This window comes from Acanthaster planci, linkage group LG18 (assembly GCF_054643075.1).
Source record: "Acanthaster planci isolate LZ-2023a linkage group LG18, COTS_SCS, whole genome shotgun sequence".
Lineage (NCBI taxonomy): Eukaryota > Metazoa > Echinodermata > Asteroidea > Valvatida > Acanthasteridae > Acanthaster > Acanthaster planci.
In genome coordinates this window covers 5,447,942-5,473,657 of record NC_141794.1, presented here as the reverse complement: position 1 = coordinate 5,473,657, position 25,716 = coordinate 5,447,942, and the positions used below count along the sequence as shown (strand labels likewise).

The 25,716-nt window shown below is 40.4% G+C and overlaps 1 protein-coding gene across 1 annotated transcript; it reads right to left on the bottom strand.

Annotated features, from left to right (window-relative positions):
- Nucleotides 1-3,256: 3,256 nt before the first annotated feature.
- On the bottom strand, nt 3,257-25,456 carry LOC110985516 (gamma-aminobutyric acid type B receptor subunit 1-like). Its single transcript, XM_022246592.2, has 19 exons — nt 25,015-25,456; nt 15,879-16,369; nt 14,254-14,391; nt 13,289-13,459; nt 12,972-13,073; nt 12,532-12,597; nt 11,883-12,077; nt 11,167-11,308; nt 10,421-10,521; nt 9,728-9,791; nt 9,501-9,575; nt 9,164-9,314; nt 8,651-8,783; nt 8,048-8,158; nt 7,384-7,506; nt 6,923-7,037; nt 6,327-6,544; nt 5,704-5,820; nt 3,257-5,508 (listed from the first exon to the last, which is right to left on the bottom strand). Exons 2-19 carry the CDS (start codon nt 16,347-16,349, stop codon nt 4,858-4,860), a joined length of 3,144 nt encoding a protein of 1,047 aa, XP_022102284.2. The 5' UTR covers nt 16,350-16,369; nt 25,015-25,456; the 3' UTR covers nt 3,257-4,857.
- Nucleotides 25,457-25,716: the final 260 nt, after the last annotated feature.

Sequence of the window (25,716 nt, the reverse complement as noted above, 5' to 3'; positions counted from 1 at the left end):
GTCGTTTCTGGGACATGCCTTTTTTTCTCTCGACATTTCCTGGTCAGGAACTTGTTTCACAAAGTGCCGATGCACAGGTTAATCTTTGTGGGTTTTCAATCAAGTAGATTGTTTTGCCTCAGAAGTCTTGATTATATTGAACGTAGTTTAGCAAATATCAATGTTTTATTATTGCAATAAAAAGAAAGAAAAAGCTTGATATATGCGTGTTTCAGAGTAATGCACAACATGAAACTTTATTTTCTTGCGAAGATTTTCTAATGACAAAGTTCATTTGTCAAACAAACTTGTAATTCCTGAATGTAACACTGCTTCCTATGCATTGACTGAATGTCGGGTACCATTTTGTTAACGTGTAGGCCTACATGTATTTTTTTCGTAAAATTGTTTCGTTAATTTCGCGTGTGTTGTTTTTGTTTCTAAATCAATGCAAAATGTAAAAGGGGGCAGAAGAGGAGGACGTTCAGCCACCTTCATGAAACAGCTAAAAAGCTTAATTGGTGCGTGTTTTCAAGTGACATTTACTCCGACTAGCACTGGACGCCAAATATCTAATGATTTTTATCTGTGTCCCATTTTTTAAAATTCAAGGAAAAAAAAGCAAGTTGCAAGCTTCGATGTAGTTGATGACAATGCTGTTTCTTGTCAAATTGGCATCTAAAGCGTCGACGATGTCCTACGTGATCTCACAATGGGATCTTGGATGGTTGTAAAATGATTCTCATTCGACGGCAAAGATCTCATCGAGAGGCGGGAATGATCAATACACGAGCACTAAATTATTAATCTCTTCGGCCATTTAATCGATCTACTGCCCTTCGCGGAGGCCACGAAAACAGAAATCAAAACACAATTTCAAAACCTCTGTAACTTGAAACGAAGCAAAATGACGAAGCAAACTGTGGTAATGGAGTGCATTTGCATTACACTGTAAGGCCGAAAGGAGCGCTGTAGAATTGAGACATTGGAATGGCTTCGGGCAGATGTTGACGCAATGAACATAAATTGTGAAGTGTTGAGCGGATTGGAACGGGCTTAATACATCCTTGGAAAGCAGATGGCTGTTACTATACCAGGGGCTTAAATCCAGGGGGTGGGGATACATGTACATCTCTCCCCACGCTTGGTTGACTAAAGGAGGACGGGCACTTTGGTTATGTTTTTAGTGGTGAGAAAACAAGCCATTTGGTGCCTATTTTTAGGTTAAATGTATTAACTTGCACTGGGAAAAAAACACGAATTGTGACAGAATACAGAAAGTTTAAACGTAGGCCTAATTAACCTCTGTAAGGTTAAGGCCCGAAGGCGCACAAGTATCACTCTACAAATGCGTTTAGCAATTAGACACAATTTGGCTTTCACTATATGTAAACATGTCTAAATGCTAAACGTCAGGTGTCCAATAACTATTAACGTTCACTGGCTAAACACTATCCCTCCAAATTCTAAGCACGTTTTGAATTTAAACAATGCTTACAAACTGTTAAAAAGAAAGTGTTTAGAAAAGCATAGGGCCTAATACAGAAACTGCTGCAAATTGCTTGCTGGCAATGCTGGCCACAGCGACCTAAATTACAAAACAAGTAGCTGGACCTGACGTCTAGATCCTAACAGAATCTTTCTTGTTGCCTTTATTAACATTCTGCCAGGATGGAAACGCCAGGCCCTCCTTCATCTTGTTTAGAAGAGTGTTTAATGGCTAAACACAGTTGTACACGATGTACATCATGAACAGCGCCCCCTCCCAGTCTTCGTGGTATTGTGTCAGTACCCCCTTCGCGTTTTGAGTTACCACGGGCGGGCAGTTTTACCGTGACGGTTTCGGTCGTCTCCTAAGCGTGATACCGTGCACGATATGGGGCCGATGGGTACCTCCCACACGTGCAATCCCTATACACATTCTAGACTATTGTAACCCAACACATCCCCCCTAGAAGTCTGTAAAGAATTCCCGAGATTCCGATCAAGCAATGACCAACACAATTAAAGGCGGGGTTCTCTCCGCGCCATATCTTGCATCATATGCCAAGTGTAGGGGCCTACACCCCACCACCGTGATCACAAGAACTTGAAGCCACAAGGGATTTACGCCACTTCTTGCCTCATAGAGATTTGAACTTAAAAAAGCGACTATTTTTTGCGCTCGAGGAACACTCCCGTCGATCGCCCGTCGAAGAGACTAAAATCGTCAATCTGGTAGCACCTATGCAACACATATTTCCATGCTTTTTTATCATCCATTTCCACCGTTCTGGTGATGCATTCGCATCACATGTTGCCGTTCTTTTCGGAAACTGCACCCCTTGCATTCCCTGAACACCTTTTAACAACGATATTGCCAAGGGAACCTTGACAGCACTGGGACGATGAGGCAGAACACGAACCATAACAGGCTCGATACATCCAGTAATGCGTATCATTAAGGATTCAGAATAGTGCATGAACTCGGCAAGTTGCACCCATTATCTTGCTTCAATAGGTTTAGACTTTTGCCCAGATGTAATTGCGTTACGCACGCTTTCACGAACAATGGACACCATAAATCCTCCGGAGAGAAATACCCTACTGTCACGAAGTGCAATCTCAATCTTCACGAGCGTCATAAAATTGCGGCTTCGGTGAAGTAATCACGCGGCTGAAAACAAGAGGGTATTGAAAGGTTCACCGATGGAGAAAAGCACGACCTGTTTGTGAATACTTTTGCTATGGTGCTTAGTTTCTTAACAACACAAAGCCACGGATTTTGCAGGTCGAATGACTTTAATTATGGGGAGATCGAGACCCACTCTTATTCTGTTGCACAAAGGAAGCCCTGGGAAGCTTATTATGGAATCACATGATCTAAATGGTACCTGGTTGCAATTTTGTGGATTACCACTGTGGTGGTAGGTCGTGCGTCACGCAGGAGGGACGCATCATCTTGAAGAGACGTTGTCACGTTGGTTTCTGTGTTTTATTCCCCATGGTTTCTGGAGACTGTTTGGTAGCGTTGTAGCAAATAACCAGTACGGGAGATAATGATGCAACGAAACACGATGTCTGCTAATCTGACAAGCCCCAAAATCCAGTCGGATCAAATGGCAAAGTACGTAAAACGGTTACAAACCGCGTAGACACCCATGAAAGAAAAAGCCTCTCCCTGCCGAGAAATATTCTGTGTACAACAATTCGACCCGTGGACAACTTGATTGGAGAAGACGGTGTACGACTTGGATCATAAAACCAAAAAAACATTTCCAACACTGCATGGAGAAACTCGTGCAACTCACATTTTAATCACAACATTTTACCTTTTTTTCCTGTATGGCGTGCGTGCATGCAATCGCCTATGAAAATTAATCACGTAGATCCATTACACCGTCCGTATATTTATACTTCCGTATCCTCAAACAACGTGGTGGAGGAAAAGTACGCGGCTCAGAAAACTAGTTGACAATATCAACATAGTGTTCTCGTGTTATTATTTATAAGCTAACGTAAGAATACGTTTTGTTGTGAAATCTACACCTCTAACCTGTCAAATGAAATCACACGTATAACATGCATCCGTTAACAAGCAATTTTCCTCAACCTACAAGTACATACATACCTCATAAACGTAGGAATGTCTAATGATTACCACTCACGTCTGGTTCAAGGATTCGGTTGAACAGGCTTCAGTCTATATTTATGGAAAGGAAGCGTACATGTAGGCCCCCTATGCAAAGCGCACCTACTTAAGTTCAGAACGTGAAAAGGGGAAATTCCTTTGATAAGATCAAGGTGGTGTTACCCGCAGCTCTGGAATGTAGACGACTGTTCCTCTTACATTTCTCAACCATCTTTCGTTTTGAGACTAAGCATTTCTCGTCCCAGTTCTTAAAATCGTCTGTGTGTATGAAAAATCACACACAAAAAAGACAGTTTCGTACAAAGGCTAATTTTACTTGACAGTACAGTGCTCTGCTCTGATATGCTCCTTACATGGCAATAAATCAGGGAATTTTATTCCCAGTCGCAAATGTAAGCCTTAAACAGCAACATTGTATAGGGTTCTTTTTAACAAAACTGCACTCACTGCTGAAATGTGGGTCGTTTCACCTAATGTTTATAAATTGTTTGCCAATTATGAGTCCCATATATAAATGTAAAACACTTATTTAAAATCTGATTCTCACAATCAAAATATACAATCAGACCATTTATATTTAGAGATTACTCGATAAACTTGACTTACTGTCGTAAATGGGAGAGTTTTCTCAATCAAGATATACATAAGAATATTTACATATTTAGAATATTACATGTATTCATGATCTGTAACAATGATATGATTTCCTTTACCTCTTATATGTGCTATAATTTGACATTATATAGCTATATCTTTGTACATAATAAAGATAATTTTCTAATCTTTTCCAAGTGACATGATGGTGGTAATTTATTATCATCTAACATATTTAGAATTTAGGCTGATCAGCATATTTTTCTGAATCAGTAGAATTTAGCAGATTAGTAAATCAACCGTTTTCAGTGTGAATATAGCATTATTTCACAGATGGGTGCAAAAGTTAAATCAAAATATGTCATTATAACTATCTTAAACTGACGAGAATCGACACCTGTGATACCAAATATGACCCTAAAACCAACAGAAGCAATAGTGCCAGGTGTAATACAATATTGTAAATATGTGCAATGAGTTTTTGACACAATACACTTATCATCACATTTACATGGCAAGATGCATATTTTCTCAAGCCTCTTCGATAGTAATACACGTTAACACAGTGTGTTACAAACTAACCGTCATCTCTTCACACAGACTAAGATAACTTATCAACATCCACTTCATATTGATGACGACAGGTTATCACCTTACATCATTGTGCTTTCTATGTCATCCCCATCATGCTCACCGGGTATCCAATCGCTGGTCGCATTTTGACCTTTCATGCCGATTGGTGGCACCCTCGGCGATTCGCAGACGCCCTGGGTCTCTTTTCCCGGTCGATCATCTGCATCGCTGTCCTTGTCATCATCGGCTGATGGGGTGGAGCCAGCCTTGCCTTTGGTGGCGGTAAACGCAGATCTGGAGGCCTTCTCAGCCACTGCGGTGGAGTAATTGGGCGGGTCGTGGTAGGCCTCCACAGCCACCGTGATGTCGGACGCATCACGGCTATCACTTTCTGGGGGTGCGGAGTGGGCCACGCCATTGCCCAGCGATGCCGCCTCGCCAGCCGTTGCTGCCGCTGCGCCCAGGGTTATAACGGGTGAGGCCTCGTCCAGGTGCCAGTCTGACACCTGCAGGCCCTTGTTGTCATAGGAAAGGGCCCGGATCTCACCGCTGTCATCCTCTTCGCCGCGGGTCGAGGCCAGGATTTCAGCCACCTCGCTGCTCAGGTGGCCACAGTTGCAACCGAAGAAGTGACCGAAGCACCAGAGGCCGCAGCCCCGCTTGATGCCCTGGCGACCGTAGCTGGTGCGGATGTTGATTTCTTTCTTCACTAGTTCAATCTTTCGATCCACCTGAAAAATAGGAGGGTCAGGAAATCAGGCAAGGTGCACCAAAACACTCAGACACGAAGACCAGCATCAGTTCGTATGTATATCACCGAGCTTCGATTATCAAAATCCTGATTTGTTTTGTTTACAACCCTGTTACATCATATTTTCAGTTCAGTAACAAGATTTGCTCAACTCAACTAGAGATTGGCAGCCTACCTCGTCAATCTTGTGGCGTAGTTTAGTCTCTTCATCGACCTCCTCTTCGTAGATCTCATCGTCCGTGCGGTAGTCCGGGTCTGTTTTCTCACCGAGTGTGCTACGCAAGGCAACCAGCTAAAGCACGGGGATTATTGAGACCGGCAAGATGACAAACAAGCTAAGGTTTCACCATAAAGCTGACAAGAATAACTATAAATCCTGATCTAATCATCAGAGGTGTCCAAAGATGGAAACCCGAAGAACATTTGTTGGGGACGACTTTATTTTAATACCTTCTTCTCCAAAGCATGTTATGTAAAACTAAAAAGCCTTCAAAACTAGCCTCATGCCTAAGAAATTCCAGAAAACTTCGTAATAAATACCTCAAATTTTGCCCCCACCCCTAAAAAATTGACCCCCCCCCAAAAAAAATTTAGGTTCTGGATCCACTGCCCGCCGCTCTCGATCTCAATTATAAGACATGTCACAAGGCAGTCATATTTGTAAAACATGATTTTATTATCATTTGCCATTACTTGGGTCAATTGTGGCCCGTGCTTATGCCTTATTTTTAGAACAGTGGTTGACGGTGAAATATTGACAGAATACAAAAATTTGCAGGCAAGCAGTTTGTTGTTCACCTTTGGCACGAAAATGACCAGCACGGTCAGCGTGACAGCAGTCCAGGTCAGCGCTCCAATGACTGCGTAGGAGATCTGCGGAGTGTTACTGAGGATGAAGGAGAGAGGTGCGCTGACCACGCTGAGCGTCACCACGCAGTAGATGGCAATGCCAGTCCAGAAGGTGTCATTCAGGGAGAGGATTTTTAATTCACGCGTCTCATAGGCCAGGAAAGCACCTGATGGTGAACCGAAAACAAGCCATCAGATGTCAGACTATAAAAAAATTCCTGATTTTAATAGGTTCAGTCCTGAATTTGGCCCAATTGTTGAATGTCTGAACTAGTAAGCAGGAGGTCATGGGTCCGAGTCCCAGCCTAAAACAATTTGCACTCTAAAGACGTCAGGTAGATACCAAAGCGAAGCAAATTTGACGTTTCGAAACAACTGCAGGAGAGTTCGCTTGAGTTGAAATGCATTCAACTTTTGCAAATTCGCACTACACGTATTTGATTGCTTTGGCAATTTATCGAATCACGCCGATAACTTATAAAGTTGTATTTTGCACATCTGCATATGCAATGATGTCATACATACAAATGCAAAGGACACCTCACCAAGCAAGAGGGCTAGGCCGTGAAACACAAACAGGCCTACAATGAAGTACACGGCATCGCCCTTGCTGCAGAACTCAACAAGGTCGTTGTATAAGGTGTTCTCGTCTTCATTCAACTGAAAGGACAAGAACATTTTGAAAATGCGTATTAAAGGTTCCTGGGACAGAAATGTTGATAAAAGAGCATATTTCAGGAATATGCAACAGTTAGAAATGAGTTGAGGTTTGAGACTTTGGACACGGATGAAGCCACTGGATGTTGGTCTCCTATAGGGGTGTGTTATTTCCATCCATGACCAATCGACAAGCGAAAGCAGTTTATTCACAGGATTGTGTACAGTCATAACCAGTGTGATAAATTGACAGCCCAGCCAAGATCGATCAGGACAACCAAATCAGTTGTCGATATATTGGGTACCAGGCAAAATCGAGACCGCTGGCAGGTAGAAGTCATTGTCTCACCCTATTTTCCACGATCTCCGTGGTGGACTCCATAGGGAAAGCGACGATCCATACAATCAGAGTGGCAATGTCAACCACGAAGAAGATCAGCATGGTGCGGGCCATGTGACCACCGTGAGGATCCTATGGAGAAAAGGTCCAAGTTGAGGACTTTCCAGTTTCTTTGACAATAGTGTAATTCGACTACCAGAATTAGAAGCCATAACTGCAGTGGCACAATGCTCATGGATAGGTGGTACGCATGCGTTACATGCCTCTTCGACCAACAGGGTGTCGTGTTAAATGCATGCGCACATCAAGCTGAAGGATGTGCCTGTGAGTACGGTGCCACCGCAGTTAGGGCATCTGATCGGATTAATCTATACAGTACATCATCCATCTATACAAACATATCCATTTCCAATGTGCAGTACAGCTTTTGCTTGAATATCTAAATCCTTCACTTTGATTGACGATATGTTCATCTTCTGAACAAATTTTCTGTTTTACTGAGCACTGAGTGCATCGACAAAATATTTCCCACGTTTTGATGTAATCCTTCCGTTGCTTCATTTTAACAGTTTAAGTTACAGTTAACTTGTTGTGTTCTGTGCAAACATTTCACTGGCATATCATCACTGAGCTTGTAAACCACACTTGAAAAGTTGAATGTTGTAGTACCTACCGGCTTCCACAGGTTAGCCTTCGTCACCAGCAGTTTGTGCGCCCGATATATCTTCGCGAATAGAACCCCGTATGCACAGGCGAATCCAATGGTTAATGTTGAAGAACTCAGCTATGAAATTTGTACAACCACAAATAAATGGTTTAAAGTGGAAAAATGACATCAAGAAAAGGAAAATTTAATACATTTTGATAGCATGTAAGTGAAATGTGTTTGATTTTCAATTTAATAACTACATGCAACCAGAATGATTTAATAAGGGGTAACTACGATATTGGATTAAACTTAAATCAGTGAGTTCAAAGAACTGATAAAATGCACAAAAGCATACAAATGTAATAGTAAGGAGTGGTTCATTTACGTGTGATGAATAACTCTACCCAAACAGGCAGGAAATTGTGATGCATTTGTAAAACATTTAAGAGAATAAGCATAAGAAGATTGCATCCGATAAAGAAATACCAGAATTACTCTTGTTTTCAAATGGACAGATTCATACATAAGGAATGACATAATATAAAGTGTACTTTGAAAATGTGTGTTATAAATGTGTAAAAATTAATGTATATACGATGTAAAACAGAAGGAAGGCTAGATGAAGACCTTGCACATGATGGTAAAGTTTTCCTCTCCAACCAGACTGCTATCCAACCCAAGAAGGACCACAGAGCCATAGAGGAGAATGCAGCCGAACAACATGACTCCTAGATAGCCAGGCATGGTCCTTCCAAACACCCTGCAGCAGAACAAGAAACAAACGACAATTAAGTCCGTACATATCAATTGATACCTCCGGGTTTGAGAATGTTTACTATTATGAACTAGGAATGCAAGATGGGCACTATGCTCAGTTAACGTGAAAAAAATTAACCCCTCCAACTTCTGGAGGACTTACATTCTTGATGAACATTCCTTAATAGCTTTGATCAATCCCTCGGATCGTGGACAGCAGTTTATTTTGGTCTTAGATTCTCCACAACGTCCCCTCATTTTCATAGAGGGTGTCCTCAGACAAGAACTTCACTTTTAAACTTTCACCACACCAGAGATAAAAACCGGTAAGTGCAATACATGTATATGTGTAACTAAAATATGCCAAATTCACCCAATACGTACGATCTCTGCCTGTAAACTGCCATGAAGAGAGCAAGCACTAGAACCAGCGTGACTCCGACACTGGAGAAGCCGGCGGCCACATAGACATAGGTGTGCGGAACATACAAGGTGATATTTGTCTCAGTGGTCTCGTCTTTAGGGGCTTCTCCACCTAAGAAAAAGTAAAGTCAAACCGAGTCCCAACAACATTTTCAATACGAACCAAATGCAGAATTGAAATACTAATGACCCGTTTAGTGCCATCAGTAGTGAACGTGACTTCTATATGGATAAGGTACCATAACACGAGGATTTTGGAAAATATGCTTGCTTCAGAGAACATGCAAGTACGACTTACCTTGCCATTCGATACCTTCGAGGATAAGCTCCTCCTCCTGAGGCGAGTAGCGGCCAATCGGTTTCTCGGTGCCGTCTGAGCGATTGAATGCATAAATACAAGATAATCAGTGATTGATTCAAAAGTAACAAGCTTGACTACATACTAAAGTTTATGCATTTGGTAATTGCATGATGAACACGGTTTAAAAGTGAAAAAGTTCCATGTGTGGTCAAATCTTAGCTTACCTTTCATCTGTCTGACTTCAATCAATCCTTCTCGATTGCCATCTCTGGTAAAGCTGACTGTTCCCTGCAAATGTGCAAAACACTGTTGTTTCCATTACATTCATATTCTTATAAACTTCAAAATGAAATCCGCACTGGCATCAGGCTTTTAACATGAACCTTAGACAATCCGCCATTAGTTTGCATAAGAGCTTGTTTGAGACGGCTGTATGGTTTGTCTATGCGGCTTTCCAGCGTGCACACTAATGATAGAAACTAAATTGGCCAGAGAATGCTAGATTCAAACACCGCCTGACATACGTAAAGATTGTGGACTGCCAAGCATTGTGGCAGTTGGACATTGAGGTCAGAAGAAATCTTCAATAAACTTTTTCCGAATTTCAGGACGTGTTATCAGGAGCAATGTCGTCTTGAACAAAACACCAGTGAGAATGACGGGATCGAGCCAATCTCTTTTGAACGAAGGAGACAAAATCCTTCATTCTATCCATGTCATTCTTACGCTAGTCAACTGAATTGCAATCGAACATGAACACTGATGTTGTATTAATACCTCAAGTAAAAATGCATTAAACTAAAAACAATTCAAGTACTCAACACTTTGTAAATCTTATAGTTTCACAAAGTATCAAGAGCGAAAAGAATGTTTTGAGATTAGGATAAGATTTATACTGATATAATAGCGATACTCACCGATACTCCTTCAAATTGCAAGTTGTACAGAGTATCCATGAAAACTTCCCGCATCTTCTTATTTTCGTAGTGGAAATCCTTCAGCCCGTTTGTAAAGTTGCCTGGAGGATAGATACCGGTAGCATTTAGGTTTTATACAATACACTTGTTAGCATGACGTCGTGAAGACGAACCCTTACTTCTATTTAAAAAGTAAACTTTTAAAGCTGCGAATATTGAAAGCAGAAATATACATGAAGTATATATACTTGTTGCTCATCTGCACACACAATAAACAACTCTGTATAAACAGACGTCTAACAAGCAAGACCCTGAAAGCAGAAAATATGCCCAAAGTGAAGACATTATTTTGATGGCCAGAGAAGATTGATCAAACTGAAAATATTGGCACTATTTACGGTCAGTGGCATAGCCGGGGGGGATGTGCCCCCCCCAAAAAAATCCCTGTTTGCAGGGGGCGTGAAAATGAAAAACTAACAGAAAAAACACAAAAAAAAAGAAAAGGAAGGGAAAAGAAAACGGCCATTTCTGAGAATTTGCCTAGGAGCTTCGACCCCTGTTTTTGGTTCATTGTTCTACGACTGCTGTCTGCATTTCCTTGGGAAAATCTATGCTCCTGACCATGGAACTGACGAAATGGTGGGCAGGAGCTACATAAACCTACAAGCACATTGCTACAAATTTTGTCGAAAGAAGCATTAAAGGGTAACAAAAAGGCCAACAACAGAAATGAATGGAGGGATTACTCAAGCTTTTGTTCAGTGTGAGCGCGATAGTCCAGGTGGCGTCATACGCATAGGAAGCCGCCGCCTTGTTAGCGTCGAATGAGGTGGAGTTTTCATGGGCCGCAAAGAGCTCGTCCACAATAGCCTCGTATTCTCTCGCAGTCTGGACAAGACGAAAATGGCAATTTGACGAATTATTCAATAGGTGAACAAAATATGTGACTTGCTTGGCAACTACAAGATTTGTTAAAGCCCTGGTTAACAACAGAAGCCTGCCTCAAAAAAAATTTTTTTATGAGTATAAAAAAATGGAAAGAAAACCTCATTTTGTATTTAAATCACTTGATCATCAGCTGTTAGTAAATGAACTTTAAAAAATAATTTTAAACATTTACACATGTATTTTGGCTTTGAAAAAGTCATTAACAAGCCTAAGCCTATTGGTATACCACGAGGAGACACTGTTTGGTTACTTACTCAAGGTAAGACTGACTTTAGAAAAAGGAAGAAAGTGAGATATGAGGCCGTTTGGTTGAGAAAAAACATCGTCAAAGGAGTACCCACAGGAAAAGGAGTGTAGAATATGTCCTTTTAACACCAAGGAAACGCCAACCCCTTAATACTGACCCAAAGGAATACAAACTTGCCTCCAAAACTCCTGCAGGGTCGCTAAAATAAACGCTTCGACCCGACTTTCCCTCGTTATCATTTTGTATGTGTGTGTTGATTCTACTCACATAACCAGACGCCGTTATCCTATCCTTGTAGATACTCAGGGGGATGTTCTCCGTTGAGATGTACCCCTTAATTGCCTTGTACATCTCCTCTGGAGAGCAGGAAACGCTATCATCTGGCTCCTCCCACCATTTATCCTGGTACCCGCCAGGAAGGAACCAGGCGTAGTGTTTACCATAGAGCTTCTCGCGGTATGCCTTTGGGTACCATGAACAAAGTAAACTCCACGTTTAAACCACGGGCAAGTTAAGACAAAGACCGAATATGTTGAGATTGACATTGTTAAGTGCATATGTCTGGAGGGGGTCTTAGACGGTTTATGTTCGTACTTAAAATAGCATGCAGTACTTGTAAAAAATTCTCTAATGGTGTCCCACACAGAAAATGGTGTTGCTCAACCATATGGCATTACGATCAGAGTTTGCTGCAGAAGTTTCAATCTGCCTCTCCTCACTCTTTGGCTAAGTTTGACTACCAATGATGGTCTGCTGCCAGGCACAGGGGCATATGTGGGAAAAAATGCCTGAACGCCCTCCTGCCAGGTACATGAGAAACTGATGTCATTTGATACCAACTACCCATTTGGATTTAAAAGAAATGCTTGACTTTAAATAAATTTTTGCTACAGTGGAAAGAAGCCGCAATAATTACGTGGCAAAATACACGTCTGGCCATGTTCTCGTAGAAGTTGCCAAAGATGATCCACGCTCCCTTGCTCTGAAATTTCAAAGTATAAACATACCTGTTAACCCATTGAAATAGATGCCAAGGCAAAGTTGTAAGTGTGATAACCTGCTCCATATTATATCGAACAGTGTCAAATTATAAGTGAAAGGAGTTTACAGAAATGAATCCGCAGACATATCAAGGCGGAAACAGGTTGCATATGCATCCAGCATGGATCAATCTATGTATGGTTCCTTTTCACTTATTCTAACTTGCTAAGATTCTATGAAACTTATTTCATTTGAAACTTGGAACGTTATTCCCCTGGAAAATAAACTGACACAGTTAATGTGTAGGAAAGAAAAGCTATCCATGGCATAATCATAAAGACGTCGACCTCTAAACCTGTATTTTATGCTACCAACCTTAAGATTTTTGACTTGTTCTTCTGGGTCCACAGTGAAACTCTCGGACGTTATCAGATCGATTCCGTTGTTAGCCAGTAAAGCACTGAAGTCGTTGATTGACTTGGAAAATGACAAAAGACGAAAGATTGTAAAAAGATGAAGTAGCAAACGTGTTGCCATCAGACAGACATACCGGTATTTCAATTTGATTTTTTCTGTGGAGGCAAACAAGAATTTTAAACTTGTTTGGGTATATAATTTGAATCAAGTCACTCAAGCTGGAGGCAAAAATTTGCTTAACTAAAGGCGGAGGCTTAGAGGTATGTTCCACATACTGTTGAAAACACTTCTTGATTTTCATGGAGGGTGGCCACTCTGGTCCAGTTGAATCGCTTGATCATTGCCAAGCGAGCATTGTTGTACTGGGAATCGGCAGCATTGGTTCGGAAGAAAGTCTTGTACTGGCTGCGCACAGAGAGTGCAGGACTAGATGCGGAATATGATACCTGGAGAAAGATCACCCAAAACGCCAGTTACACAGTCACTGCTTATCCATTGCACCTGTGTTTGGATTTGAGCTCAAGTGGCGTAGCCCCCACAAATTCCTGGTTCCCCTCCACTGAAAAAAACCAACTAACAAATGATTGGATATTGAACAAGGCTAACAAAAACTGGCCCCCCAAAAAACACACCACTGAAAGCTGGTGCCCCCCCATAAGATGCTGGTGCCCCCCACTAGTAAAATCCTAGCTATGCCACTGTTGAACTCTGCCTTCACAAGCAGCTATTAGTTACAAACAAAGGAACCAACATCCTTTAAGCTGAACCATTCAAAATCAGCCGGATGACTTAATCTGAGCAAACTAAAACAATTACAACTTGGGCATAGGTACAGTTCTTTCTCCATGAGACGAATTTTAAGTTAACAAGGTTGGCACAGTGGAAACTCTGTAGTGACAGTTGAAATGATCACCATTTCCTACAACTGCAAAGGAAGAAGAGAATTCAGTGCCACAATGAAGAATTTGCTGGCAACTGCACAAACTGGTCCACAGTCACGTTTTATGCCAGGCAGTGCTTGATATGGCATTGTGTAAGTTCTATACCCAATGGGGATTCTAACTTCTAACCTCATTTAAACTCACGAGATTGTTTTATAGTTCTAAAGTTACAAATTTGGTTCGACAGACAATATGAAATTGAGACTGTTATGATTTTCATATCAAAATGGTTCAAACTATTATACATCACTATTGAGTCTCTGACGATCTATTGAGTTCAATGCTGCAGTTCTACCTACCTGGATGATGTTCCAGAGGTCGGCAGCTAAGGAGATGGTCTGTGCTACAGAGGAGCAGCCGGCTCCGAGAAGCATGTGGTACTTGGTGCCAGAGTTGATATGTTCAAAGAGGGCCTGTGTAGCAATGCCTGCATTACACTACACCAAACCAAGACGAATATAAATTATAACGGTGGATATAAGACATAAGCTCATAAAAAAATAAGAAAACAAAATAGTTGGTGGGCCCTAGTCGGTAATTCATTCATAGTTAAGATGAGAGGTGTTGCGAGCCAAACTTTGAAGTAATACCTCCATATCAACCAGCCGATTTGATCATACCAGTCTTCGGTTATAAAAAGTGAAGGTTGCGCATAAAAAGCCACACCATTAGCTAGCTGGGGATATGTATTTTTGTATTGTGTACATGCTGTAAAAGTCCTGCCGATGTTGACAACGTGCGTTTTACTAATGCCATAGTTTCCCTCTAACGATGTGAATTGAAAAAGTATGACGAAAAACTAATGACTCGTTTGCAATAGGATCCTGACCCTGCCGGTTAAACTTAAAACAAAAACATAAAACACAAACCCCCCCAAAAAAGAACAAAAAATCAAACCAGAATAAAACAAGAAACAAATCAAATCAATGCAGCCTCGCTTATGATAACGAACAAAAAAGAGACCAGCTACCGTTGCAGGAATAAAAACAGATATATTGGAGCTTCACAACAATAATTTTGTATAAATCTTGCTTATTAATGCATGTAGCTATGAGAAAGGAAATGGGAGCAGATATTCTCCTAGCTTGCCCTACAACCCCTCTCATTCAATGTTGCTTGTATCCCGGAGAAACTTCCCCGGGATTTAACATACCAAGTAAACTAAAGACAAAGTAAAGTGACTCTCTGGAAAGCAATTGATGTCTACTTGGTGATTGAGACTGAATGCTCAGTCACGTAGAAAGAACAGACACATTGTGGAAATAACAAATGACTACGGCAAAGGAACGACAAAGCTGACAAGGCGGCTTATGTAAAGTTGACATGAATGTGACATGCATAGGCAAATTGCAGATTAATCTCTGCGATAAATTCATCTGCTCACTACATTGGTGTGACAAGCGGAATGACAAAACCTGCAAACCGAACACGAGCAAAGTCATCAAAAGCAGATTATATACTTTAGGCATTCACTCCCTAGTTGAGAGAGCGGATGCAGACCGTACTGAGATGGGACGATGTTGAGTAACTTGCTCCAACCTCTACACACAAGTGTAATAAACACTGATAATAAATCTTTTAAAGAGGTACGGTAAAACCACGCTCAGCATACACGTGCATAATTGTGTCGATGCTCACAGTAAAAGTGATCGAGTGCATTAGTTTGAAATAATTATGCAAGCAAATAAATTATGCAAGAGTTCATGGAGACGAGCTAAAATCTACGTAAATCAGATAGACAGCATAGTGCTATATTAATCAACATAGCGTGACTGAAGTAGGCTTTTATACTAAGATGTAGCGACAGAAACATTTAGTTTAAGACTCCCGATGGAATGATATGTAGGAAAGTTCTTTTCCCTTTTATTTCAAATGTCACCCTATGTCATAAAGCAAATTACCAGGGAGTTTTTCATTTACTTACAAAGCTATCATTCCAGTTCATGGCAAGCTGATAGCCCGGAAGAATATCTGCCTTGTTGTTGATGTGTTCCAGAGCGAGGTTTGCCGCCAGCAAGGCGCTGCTCCCTCTGTGCAAAATATCCCTGGAGATCGGAAAGAACCCCACGATGTGCAGCGGCCACCTCAAGTCGACATCCTCCGATAGCGCTTCAGTTGATGGACTACTTGGAGCAGCAGTGGATGCTACTGACCCCGTGGTGAAACCGGGCTGCAGCGTGGTGGTGGTGGTGAACTGGACACCAGATGTCCCTGATGTCATGGTATCCGTGAGTACAGCACTGGTTGAGGGCGGCAGACTCAGGGAGACTGTGGTGATGGTGTCGACTGCTGACTGTGGAGTCAATGTAACCGAGGAGTTCGGTGTTGGCTGCTGTGCATATGGTGTCGAGGCTCTCAACAAAATCACCACTAGCACACAGTAGTTCTCCATCATTTTTACAGCTCGTTTCCACACTGTGATAGAAAAACGAGATGCCTTTTAACAAATGCCATCTGTAATGAAACTCCCCGAATTCTTCATACTAATTTTTATGTAATGTCGGTCTTTCAACTGCAGATCATATCGTTTTCAGGACACAGGACATGTGGACCGACCAAAGCTATCAATGTTTCTTACTTTCTTTAGTCTCATAGGAGATTTTGAGAGAAGAAACGTGTTGACACCCATTGTTCCTAGCTTTGGTAAAGAGTCTCAGCACAATATCAGCATGCATGTGAAACAAAAACAAAGAACCACCAAAAGAAAACGTATACACCTACAACAAAAGCAGGATTTATCAATGACAGGAAACATTCCTTTGTAAAAACAGAAAGCTGTATCATTTTATGGATCAAGCAAATAGGCCTGTGCCTTTTACCCGGGTACCTGCTCGTCGATATCAAAACCCGGTTCCATTTTTCCGGGCCGGGTACTCGTAAAAACAAACAAAAGAAATGTGTAAATAAATTAGGAACAAATATCCATATATAAAATGTCTGTGAAATTTCTTACGAAAGGGCAGACTTCCTGAAAAATCAACGTGCCGCTGAAAACCCGGTCCCACGGTCATACATAATACTTCAGTTCAGAGATCGACAGCTACTTTTGTTATCCACTCTGCCTGTTGTACTACAGTCGTTTTCCTAGTTCCAGAAGAGCGAAAACCCACTAAAATTCACCGGCGATAGGCCACTCACTGCATGTGATTTCAAATACTTCTTTAGAATGAACAGTCATATAAACCTTTGTATCTAATGTCTGCTTAATCAAAATGACTTTTAGAGTTTCTGTTTTCTTTGTCAATTGACAGAAAACTGAAAGTTTTTCCCATTACCACGCAAATTTGTTGCGAACTGAGCTACACAGGTGCAGCAGAAGTGTATGTGATGTAATGGGTTCGTCAACTGTGCAGCGCGGGGAGGGTACCGTCGATAGCTCGCTGTACAGTTGAAAGTCGAGTCAAATTTTAAGCAATTTCTACTTTTTAATTCATTGGAATTCTTTATTTTCATCTAATTTTCTCAAAATTAAGACATTCTTTATTAGAAAAGTAACATTTTACAATGGTTCTGGCTGAGAATGGATTTTTCACATGGTTAATGTTTATTTGTGAAGACGTTTTTGTCTTGATCTTAAACCGATCCAGAACTAAGAAAGGTGTCGTCGTCACTTTTGTCGATCCTTTGAGTCCAAATATAAAAGCTTAGATTTTGAAAAAAAAAACAATTAAGGTATCTCCAAAACTCAAAGTTGACTTCTGACCATATTTTGCTTGAATTTGAGGATTTTGTAGCTGCAATTTTACCGAAAAATTTTCACGACCTGGAACCAGGAAAATGACTGTAAAAAACCTATATGAACAAGAGACCGAAGGAATTTTGTCTTCTGTGATAAGAAGTGATCGACTTTTATTATTAGCTAGTAACCAAAGTACTGAATGTTCCCCATATACCCAAAGAGTCAGAGAACCAGTTTAGTTTTTGATACCAAGAAATATGCTGTAGTCGTCATTCAAACTTCAGTTTCAAGATTACATTTAAATTAAAGCAGTATGAATTTCCTCAGTGATTCAGCGAAACTATGGATAAGGAATTGAACAAAAAAGCAGGAAGAATGTTTTCTGTATGTACTAAAGCATTTAAAATCTTTCATGTACCAGACAATTAGCAAACTGAAGGAAACAATTTTGTTTGATAAAAAGGTAGGAGAGATTAACTCTGTTATGTCTAAAACACTGTGCTGCTTGCTTCCTATATAGCCAAAAGAGCCCTGTTTCGGGTACATTGTCCATCAGGGTCGTGTGCAATGCCATTTGTTATTAAGTGATCTCTTTTCCGGGTACCCAGGTACCCGATGTTGACAAAAAACGGGTACCTGGTTCCAAAACTACCCGCAATGCACACCCCTACAAGCGAAGGCCCAAAATATTTTAATATTTCCCCTCACCTATGGCATTTTAAGTCATTCAAAAGATCTGATTTTACAAGGTTATCGAAGAAGAAGACACCATTGAAGAACCAGTCCTGTCTGTTTTCATCTTGAAATTTTCACCTGAAGGTTATCAACATTAGAGCTGCTAACTGTTCGCCACAGGAAGAGTTTAATACTATAGTCTTCTTGAATTTATGATGAATTACCGCACGTTGAAATGATTTTTGTGCATTCAAGAATAGCTGTATGATTGTATGAGTGCATGATTGTCGAAAAAGGACATTTAGGCCTGTGTGAACTGTTCTAATGGGTATAGCTATGTAGTGTAACAGAGTTACAACTATAAGATGGCTATATGAGTGCTACCACTACATTAACCCTAACCGCCAAGCATATTGTTTGGCTTACAGTACTCTGTGCTACAAAATACTAAGTAGTAGTCTGAGCCTGAAGGACCTAGCGCTAGAAATTACTACTTCCGGCTAGGTGACTTCCGTTTTTATTGTACAGAGAACAATAAAGCCATGCATTCATAGTGCCACACCACTGTATGGTATATTGTCTTTTCTATTGTATTTTATGGCTTCAGAGAGCAATACGGTCATGTCCTCTTACAAACGGCAGCACTGATTACTGCATTTTACTACAAGTAGTAATATGTAGTATTATGTAAGGTTAGGGTTAAGATATAGTGTTTTACAAATCCCACTAGGATAAAGAATCCCTAGTCACTTGGAAAAAAAATGAGAATGGATGCAACACTAGCGACCATATTTAGGCAGTATTTGAAGCGTACAGTAAAGGGATCTGTCGTAATGCCGAGGACAGAAAAAATGAAAATCAATGCCACGTTGTGTAAGCATTTACGTGCATGATGGCTACTGCATGTACCGCCGTGCAATTACGCCGCATCGCATGCATGTTGATGCAGCTGTGTTGACATTACAGGTCCGCTTGAAATGGCAACGGAGTTCACTAACTCGACATTCCAGCATTGTGAACAAAAGATAGATGGATATGGTAAAAAAAAAATACGAGGTAAAATGTTCCTGTATGATGGGTACAATAAGGAGGTTGCAGCCTTCTGAAATCTGTTCACAAAATTGAATTTCCATACGTAGGCCCATACAACCGTGGAATTCTTTGCAAAGTGGTGGGGGCCTCCTCCACATTTTGGTGAATTCAGAAAGACTTCATCGAAAATCAGGGTAATTTTTTATGATCGTTCAGCCAACCATGACCATGTGTGAATAAATAACACATCATTGGAAAGAGGGAATCTGTGACTTTAAGGTGCTACTGGTCATTTTGGTGTAAAACTGACACGATTTCCACAAAATTCACAATAAATGTTGTTTCTTTTTTTGTTACGCTCTGCAGAAGTATTTGTATCAATGTATCTTTCTTTTCTTATCTTTCAGGATAAATAGGCAGTTTTCCTCACAGCTATAATACGGGTGATTTGAAGTGACTGTTTTCCAGCTCTGTGAAATTGTTTTCTGGAGAAACAAAGTCAACCATTTAACACCTTTGTCCTTCCAAATAAACACCATATATAACTGAATTTCAGGGAAAATGTTACGTGTTGCAAATGTACGAGACTTCCAATGTCAAGTCTTTGTCAGCATCGTGCAGAGTCATTACATTGTGAAAGTCTAGGCTTCTGAGCAATGATTTACCAGCCAGTTATCTGACTGAATTTCAGGGAAAATGTTACGTGTTGCGAACGTACGAGACTTCCAATGTCAAGTCTTTGTCAGCATAGTGCAGAGTCATTACATTGTGAAAGTCTAGACTTCTGAGCAATGATTTACCAGCCAGTTAGCTGACTGGTTTTCCGCTCTGATAAGTAAACTCAAGCCATAGGGATAGCCATTATCACAGACTCGTGTGCAAATTCAAGTTGCAGCCGAATAAATTGGACATGGGTCTTGGGATTTATCATACACGCCCATCTGTCTAATGGTCAGGCATATAAAAAAATTCAATTTTTGTTACATTTGGTTTCGATATTTTTGCTTTGGTGGTGTATACTGTGACTTTTTATTGGTGTCTTTTATCAACAGTTTTAATTCCCGAATTTAATTCATGTATTGTAACTGCAATTAAAAAAACACTCTTTTACTGTAAACCAAAGTGTTCAAGTCGTATATGTAGTATAAGTCAATGAAATGTGATCAGCAAGTTATTCATGATATGTACAAAAATGAACGCTGTGTATCTAGGCAAATTTTGAATTTTCCCTTTTCCTTTTATCTTTAAATGCGCTATTACTAGCAAGTAATTTTGAGGCATCTCTGGGTGTCGATTTCGCTAGTGGGAGAGTAGGCCTAATACTATTTACCGCCCACTTGCCCTTTGGTGATGCACAACCAATCGTGGAAATAAAGTCACATTTCAATGAAACGGTGTGAAACCACTGCTCAATTTAAAAATGAATTAAGAAATAAATTTATTGGCATCAACAATGCAGCATTCGTCTTTATTATAAAGGGAAATAACTCGTCCTATTTTCCATGATGTCTTTGCTACCCGCTGTAATGATAAGCCTATGCTGACGTCAACATTCACTGTGGAACTCCTGTTGTGGAGGTGACAGGAAGTAGCCGATACGACACTTTATCATGAGCCAGGAGGGAAAAAAATGAATATAATTTCCGTTAAAAACCTTTAAAAATGTAAAGAGCATTTGCTATTCATTTTTTTGGGGGAACATTTCTATCTCACCTGGCAGGTGGGGATACTTGTTTGTGATTAACTTGAAAAGTGATATTGAGTGCCAGCAGCAACTGAAACCAAATGGACTTTGGTCCTAGAGAATAGCTACGCAACGAACAACAGCAAAATTAACATGTGCGAATGCACCTCCAGATGAATTACAGTGCTTAATTTTTCCTGTTGGAGAAAGCCTCATGATTCTCCACCATTTTTCCTGTTCTTCACTGATCTCGATTTGACCAGAGATTGCAAACGTAAACAAGCTCGTGATTTTGTTTAGTCGTGCAAGTTTCTGAAGTTACCATTCTTTGATCATGTTTTCGATCTTTTCTATAGGTCTACCCTCAAATTACATTATCGTGTAATTTCCATACTACAATAGGATCGATGAAAGTATGTTGGGCAATGTTATTAAACGTAGATTTGAAAGAAATGACCACAGTTGTTTGCACTATTGATTTAGAGGGAAATGACCAGCTTTGAGAGAAGCTGAGCAAGAATTTGAGTGGTAAATATTTTGATCAAAACAAAATTTTGCAAGAATTAGGGCAAGCTTTGACTAATGTTTGGTTGAAACAAGAGAATACAGTATCATGAGGTTGTCTGCATGCATTACTTACGAACTATTGCAACAATTCACAATCATGATTAATATTTTTCTCTAAATATCCAAACCACAAGAACTGTCCATAGAAACAAAACGTGCATGCTTAAAATGGTCATCTAAACATCTAACGACGTGGGAATGATTTCAGTGCCTAAGGGCCATGCACACCGTGCTGACCCTTGATAAACACTACCTTTCAATACCACCTGTCAAGTTCTTTGAGTACTATTCGAGAATTCCTGCCAATTATCAAATCACTCGGCTCATTCTTCGACACTTTTAAATATCTGTTTTGTCAAAACATAATCTGTCGATAGATGACGAGTATTAAAGATTAAGAAACTGAAAGGTCTTCAAATCTCACGACCACGGCGTAAAAATTCTTAGCAGGGGTCGTCTCAGCGAAAGACAATTATAGCATGCGGTTCTCCTCAACTCTGCCGTGGCTACCGTGATGTGGATACAATCGGCTGTGCTACCTTTTCCTCGTCTGGCCTCGCCCATTATCTATGAGTTTAATTTGTGACCCCCCCTCATGTTCGTGCACTTCGGATTACAATGCGTCGTGATGTTACCATGTTTCATGAAGAAGATATTTACCGTGGTTCAAACTGAGCATGCTATATAGGAATATTAATGACAAACGCTATGGACAGTGTTTGAAATCGACATGTATTGCCTTATTATGTCAGCTCTGATCCTAAGGCTTTACTGTTGCACATGGTCAGAAACTGAAAGTACATTGTAATTTTCTAAAGAATTTTCCCCTCCCCCATGAAATCTGGATTCTCCTTACAAAATTTGTCCGTTATCCCAGAGTGTCATTGCTAAGGCACTGGCACGGCAAGTCTCTTTTGTCGTGTTCAATTTTCTCACCTAATGTAATTTCATTTTATCTTGTTTTATGTTTTGACATTTCAGCCTGTGCTATTTTTTATTAGCAGGTAATAATGTATTTCACGGCATGCTATCATTATCACAGTTTAGGAAACACTTTGCCGATCGCAATACAATATTGTTCGCAACACTATCAATATTAATATAAGTTCTCATGTTTATTACGTGTATTTTCTTTTTCTATTGCGGAAAGGCTTTGTTTTATACGAAGGGGTTCTCCAAGGCAGCTTGGTAAGTGTGCTTCTCATTAATTTGCTACGGTTGATGTCTTCTGGCAATGTGTTGATGTAGCAAAAAGAGCATGAGAAAGATAATTAGATTTTTCATGTATTTTATTCTTTTGTATTTTTCATTGTTGTTGATAAATACATGCAAAATGTATTGATTGGATAAGAGAAAGCATGAAATTATAAACTGCTTTTTTTCTACATATTTATGGGGTGGTGGTGGCTAGAAATAGACTCTGGGTTCCCTCATTCACAGCAATGAGCTTTCCAGTCATGAATTCTCTGCAGAGCACGTTAGACATGAAATTATGGCTAGCCCATAACCTCCTAGTTAATGTTTGTGTTGTGAAATATGATATCAGAATGGCAAAGCTATACAGCTCGGGCGGGGAAAAGATTCAATAGAAAAATTAACATAATTTGTCAAATGTTAGCACTGCGTTGGTTCTACGTATGTGTTGATAGAGACGTCCGCTTTGTTAACAAAGTGCTTATTTAATCACTGGGCATAAATTTCTTTTGTTCTTATCAGCTGTGGCGTACAATAAACTGAGCCTAACTGGAAATCGTGAGTACAGCACCCATGGATCATTAGTACAGAGTGGGGTTTATTGGAGAACAAATTAACCCGCTGTTATAGATGATCAAAGGAAATGACAGAAAGGAGGGGGGGACGACAAACAACAACACTAGCAGCAACAGAAACAACATCAATAGCAACAATGTCTTCCTAAAGCCATTTATTTATTTGATTGTATGTTTGGGTGTTTTTGCAAGATTTTGTCAGATTGTAAGAAAAAGATGACTGAAGGGACTTGTTTACCCACAAGTGTTATTATAAACAACAGAGACGACAGGAATTAATCTGTGATTTAAAATTTTCTGTCATGCTTTGTTTTCACTGTCAGATTCCCCAAATGAAGAGTTTATCTCTCTTTTAATTGAACAAGGCTGACTCATGTATAAAGTCTTTAACTGGCAAGTTCCTGCCATTTGTGGGGTTTTCCGAGTGCCACGGCCGGATATAGCCTAGTTTGGTGAGGTCCGACGCAAGGTGAGCCTTTTCAATAATGGGAAAAGTTGTTTATATTACGGCCTGGGTGATATTGCCTTATTGAAAATTTCACGTCAGGGTCATGTCATAATATTATAAAATACCACACCTGTCAGACAGCAAACAAACGGCCACTAATCATGACCAAAACCTGTGTGTGAAATGAAACAAACTGTTTGCCCGTGTGTAATTACGGGCAGTGGCACAATGACCGGCTACGCTGACTAATTAGATTAAATGCCAAATGAAGAAATACAGTGCCCAGCATGGAAAAAAAATGGAAAAAAATTTGCATCCTGATTCCACTTCAGCATTTGTGTACAAAGTCTATGGGGAGTGAAGAGAATTTTTTAAGTAGGCCTATTTCCCAACAACATCAGTAAATGTTTCTCAGTCCAGAATTTGTGTCTTTCCTGCATTTCTGTAATGACTGATTTTTATTTAGATGATATATACGATGAGAAAAGTGGAGTCAGGGTGCAACATTTTTCCCCCCAAAATTGCACTGCACCATACAGAAGTAGCACATAGTTACGTGGACCTTCAATTTGTTGTTCAAATTGAACGGTCGTTGAAATTCACAAGACGTCATTCTTTCGGAGAAATTATGCAAAAATATGTCCAAGGCCTAGAGAACACTAATTCCATATCAGTGATGCCTCTGACACCAGATGGCATGCATTCACGCATTTCTGTTTATTACCAGCTCGACACAAATGTTGTATATTTTTATCAGACAAAAAAATGGATCCCTGGTCTTTTGCAATTAAGCTTTTGAATTTTTCTGTCTGGATCAATAGTTATCACCTATTATCCATCAAACTACAGTCAAACCTGCTCAGAAAGACCACTTAAGGGAAATACAAAAAGTGGTCTTCATAGACCTGTGGTCTCTCCACACAGGTAGTGGTACATCTTCATAAAACCTGCCTTATTTAGTGACCGCTGTGTTCTTACTTCTGTCCCAAATAAAGTGATTCTGTGTCTGTTGTTACTTGTAGTTAGTTTCCTTTGATGCTTGATAGCATTCTAAACACAGACAGGCCTACTTCACTCAGTCAACACTTCTGGGTACTAACGGTTAACCACTGTTCTGCATCCTTGTAATGAATATTTTTTTCATTTAGACGCGGAGAAAGGTTTTTGCTCAAGCTCTGATTCGCACTAATGTGAGTGGTCACTTACCGTAGAAACAATACAGCGGCTGTCGTTGATGATCCGGTGAACGGTCAAGTCTGCACAAAATCCCGTGGGCCTACATCACGGGGCGAGGATTCTCCCAGGATTCTTCTTCGACAGTGGAGACTCGAAGTAAAAAAAGGGGAGAAAATTCAAACTTATCGATAACAGGGTGTTTACACGACTGACATTCTGCCAAAGCACAAAGGACTAAAGGGCTGGGTCGTGAGCCCGTTTCTGGCAACGACCACGAGTATCACTAGTCTTTTCTTCCACAGAAGAGCCAGATAACCATGACAATATTTGTTCCTTGACCACACGCTATTGCCACGCACAACACGTCTGGAACAGGCGAGTAAAACGAGTTCCCGCCTGTTTTTATTGCAGGCAAGACTCGGCGTGCGCGATATCGAGACGATAACATCTATAGCAACAGACGGTAAGATGAAGACACCAGCTTCGCAGGTAGCCGTTTCTCTTTTTCTTTCTCTCCTTTTAACGAGACCCGGCCGTGCCGTTCAGATCCACAGCGCAGGGAACCCGTGACATTATGCGCCTATGTCAATATCATTCTCGGCTGTTGCATGTGAATAACAGTTCAATTATTAACCCTACAAATTTTCTTTTTTTTACAGGCATCTGAAACTGAGCAAAGAATTAAAAAAGTTTACGACACACCATGATTAAGATATCAGAAAGGTTATGAAG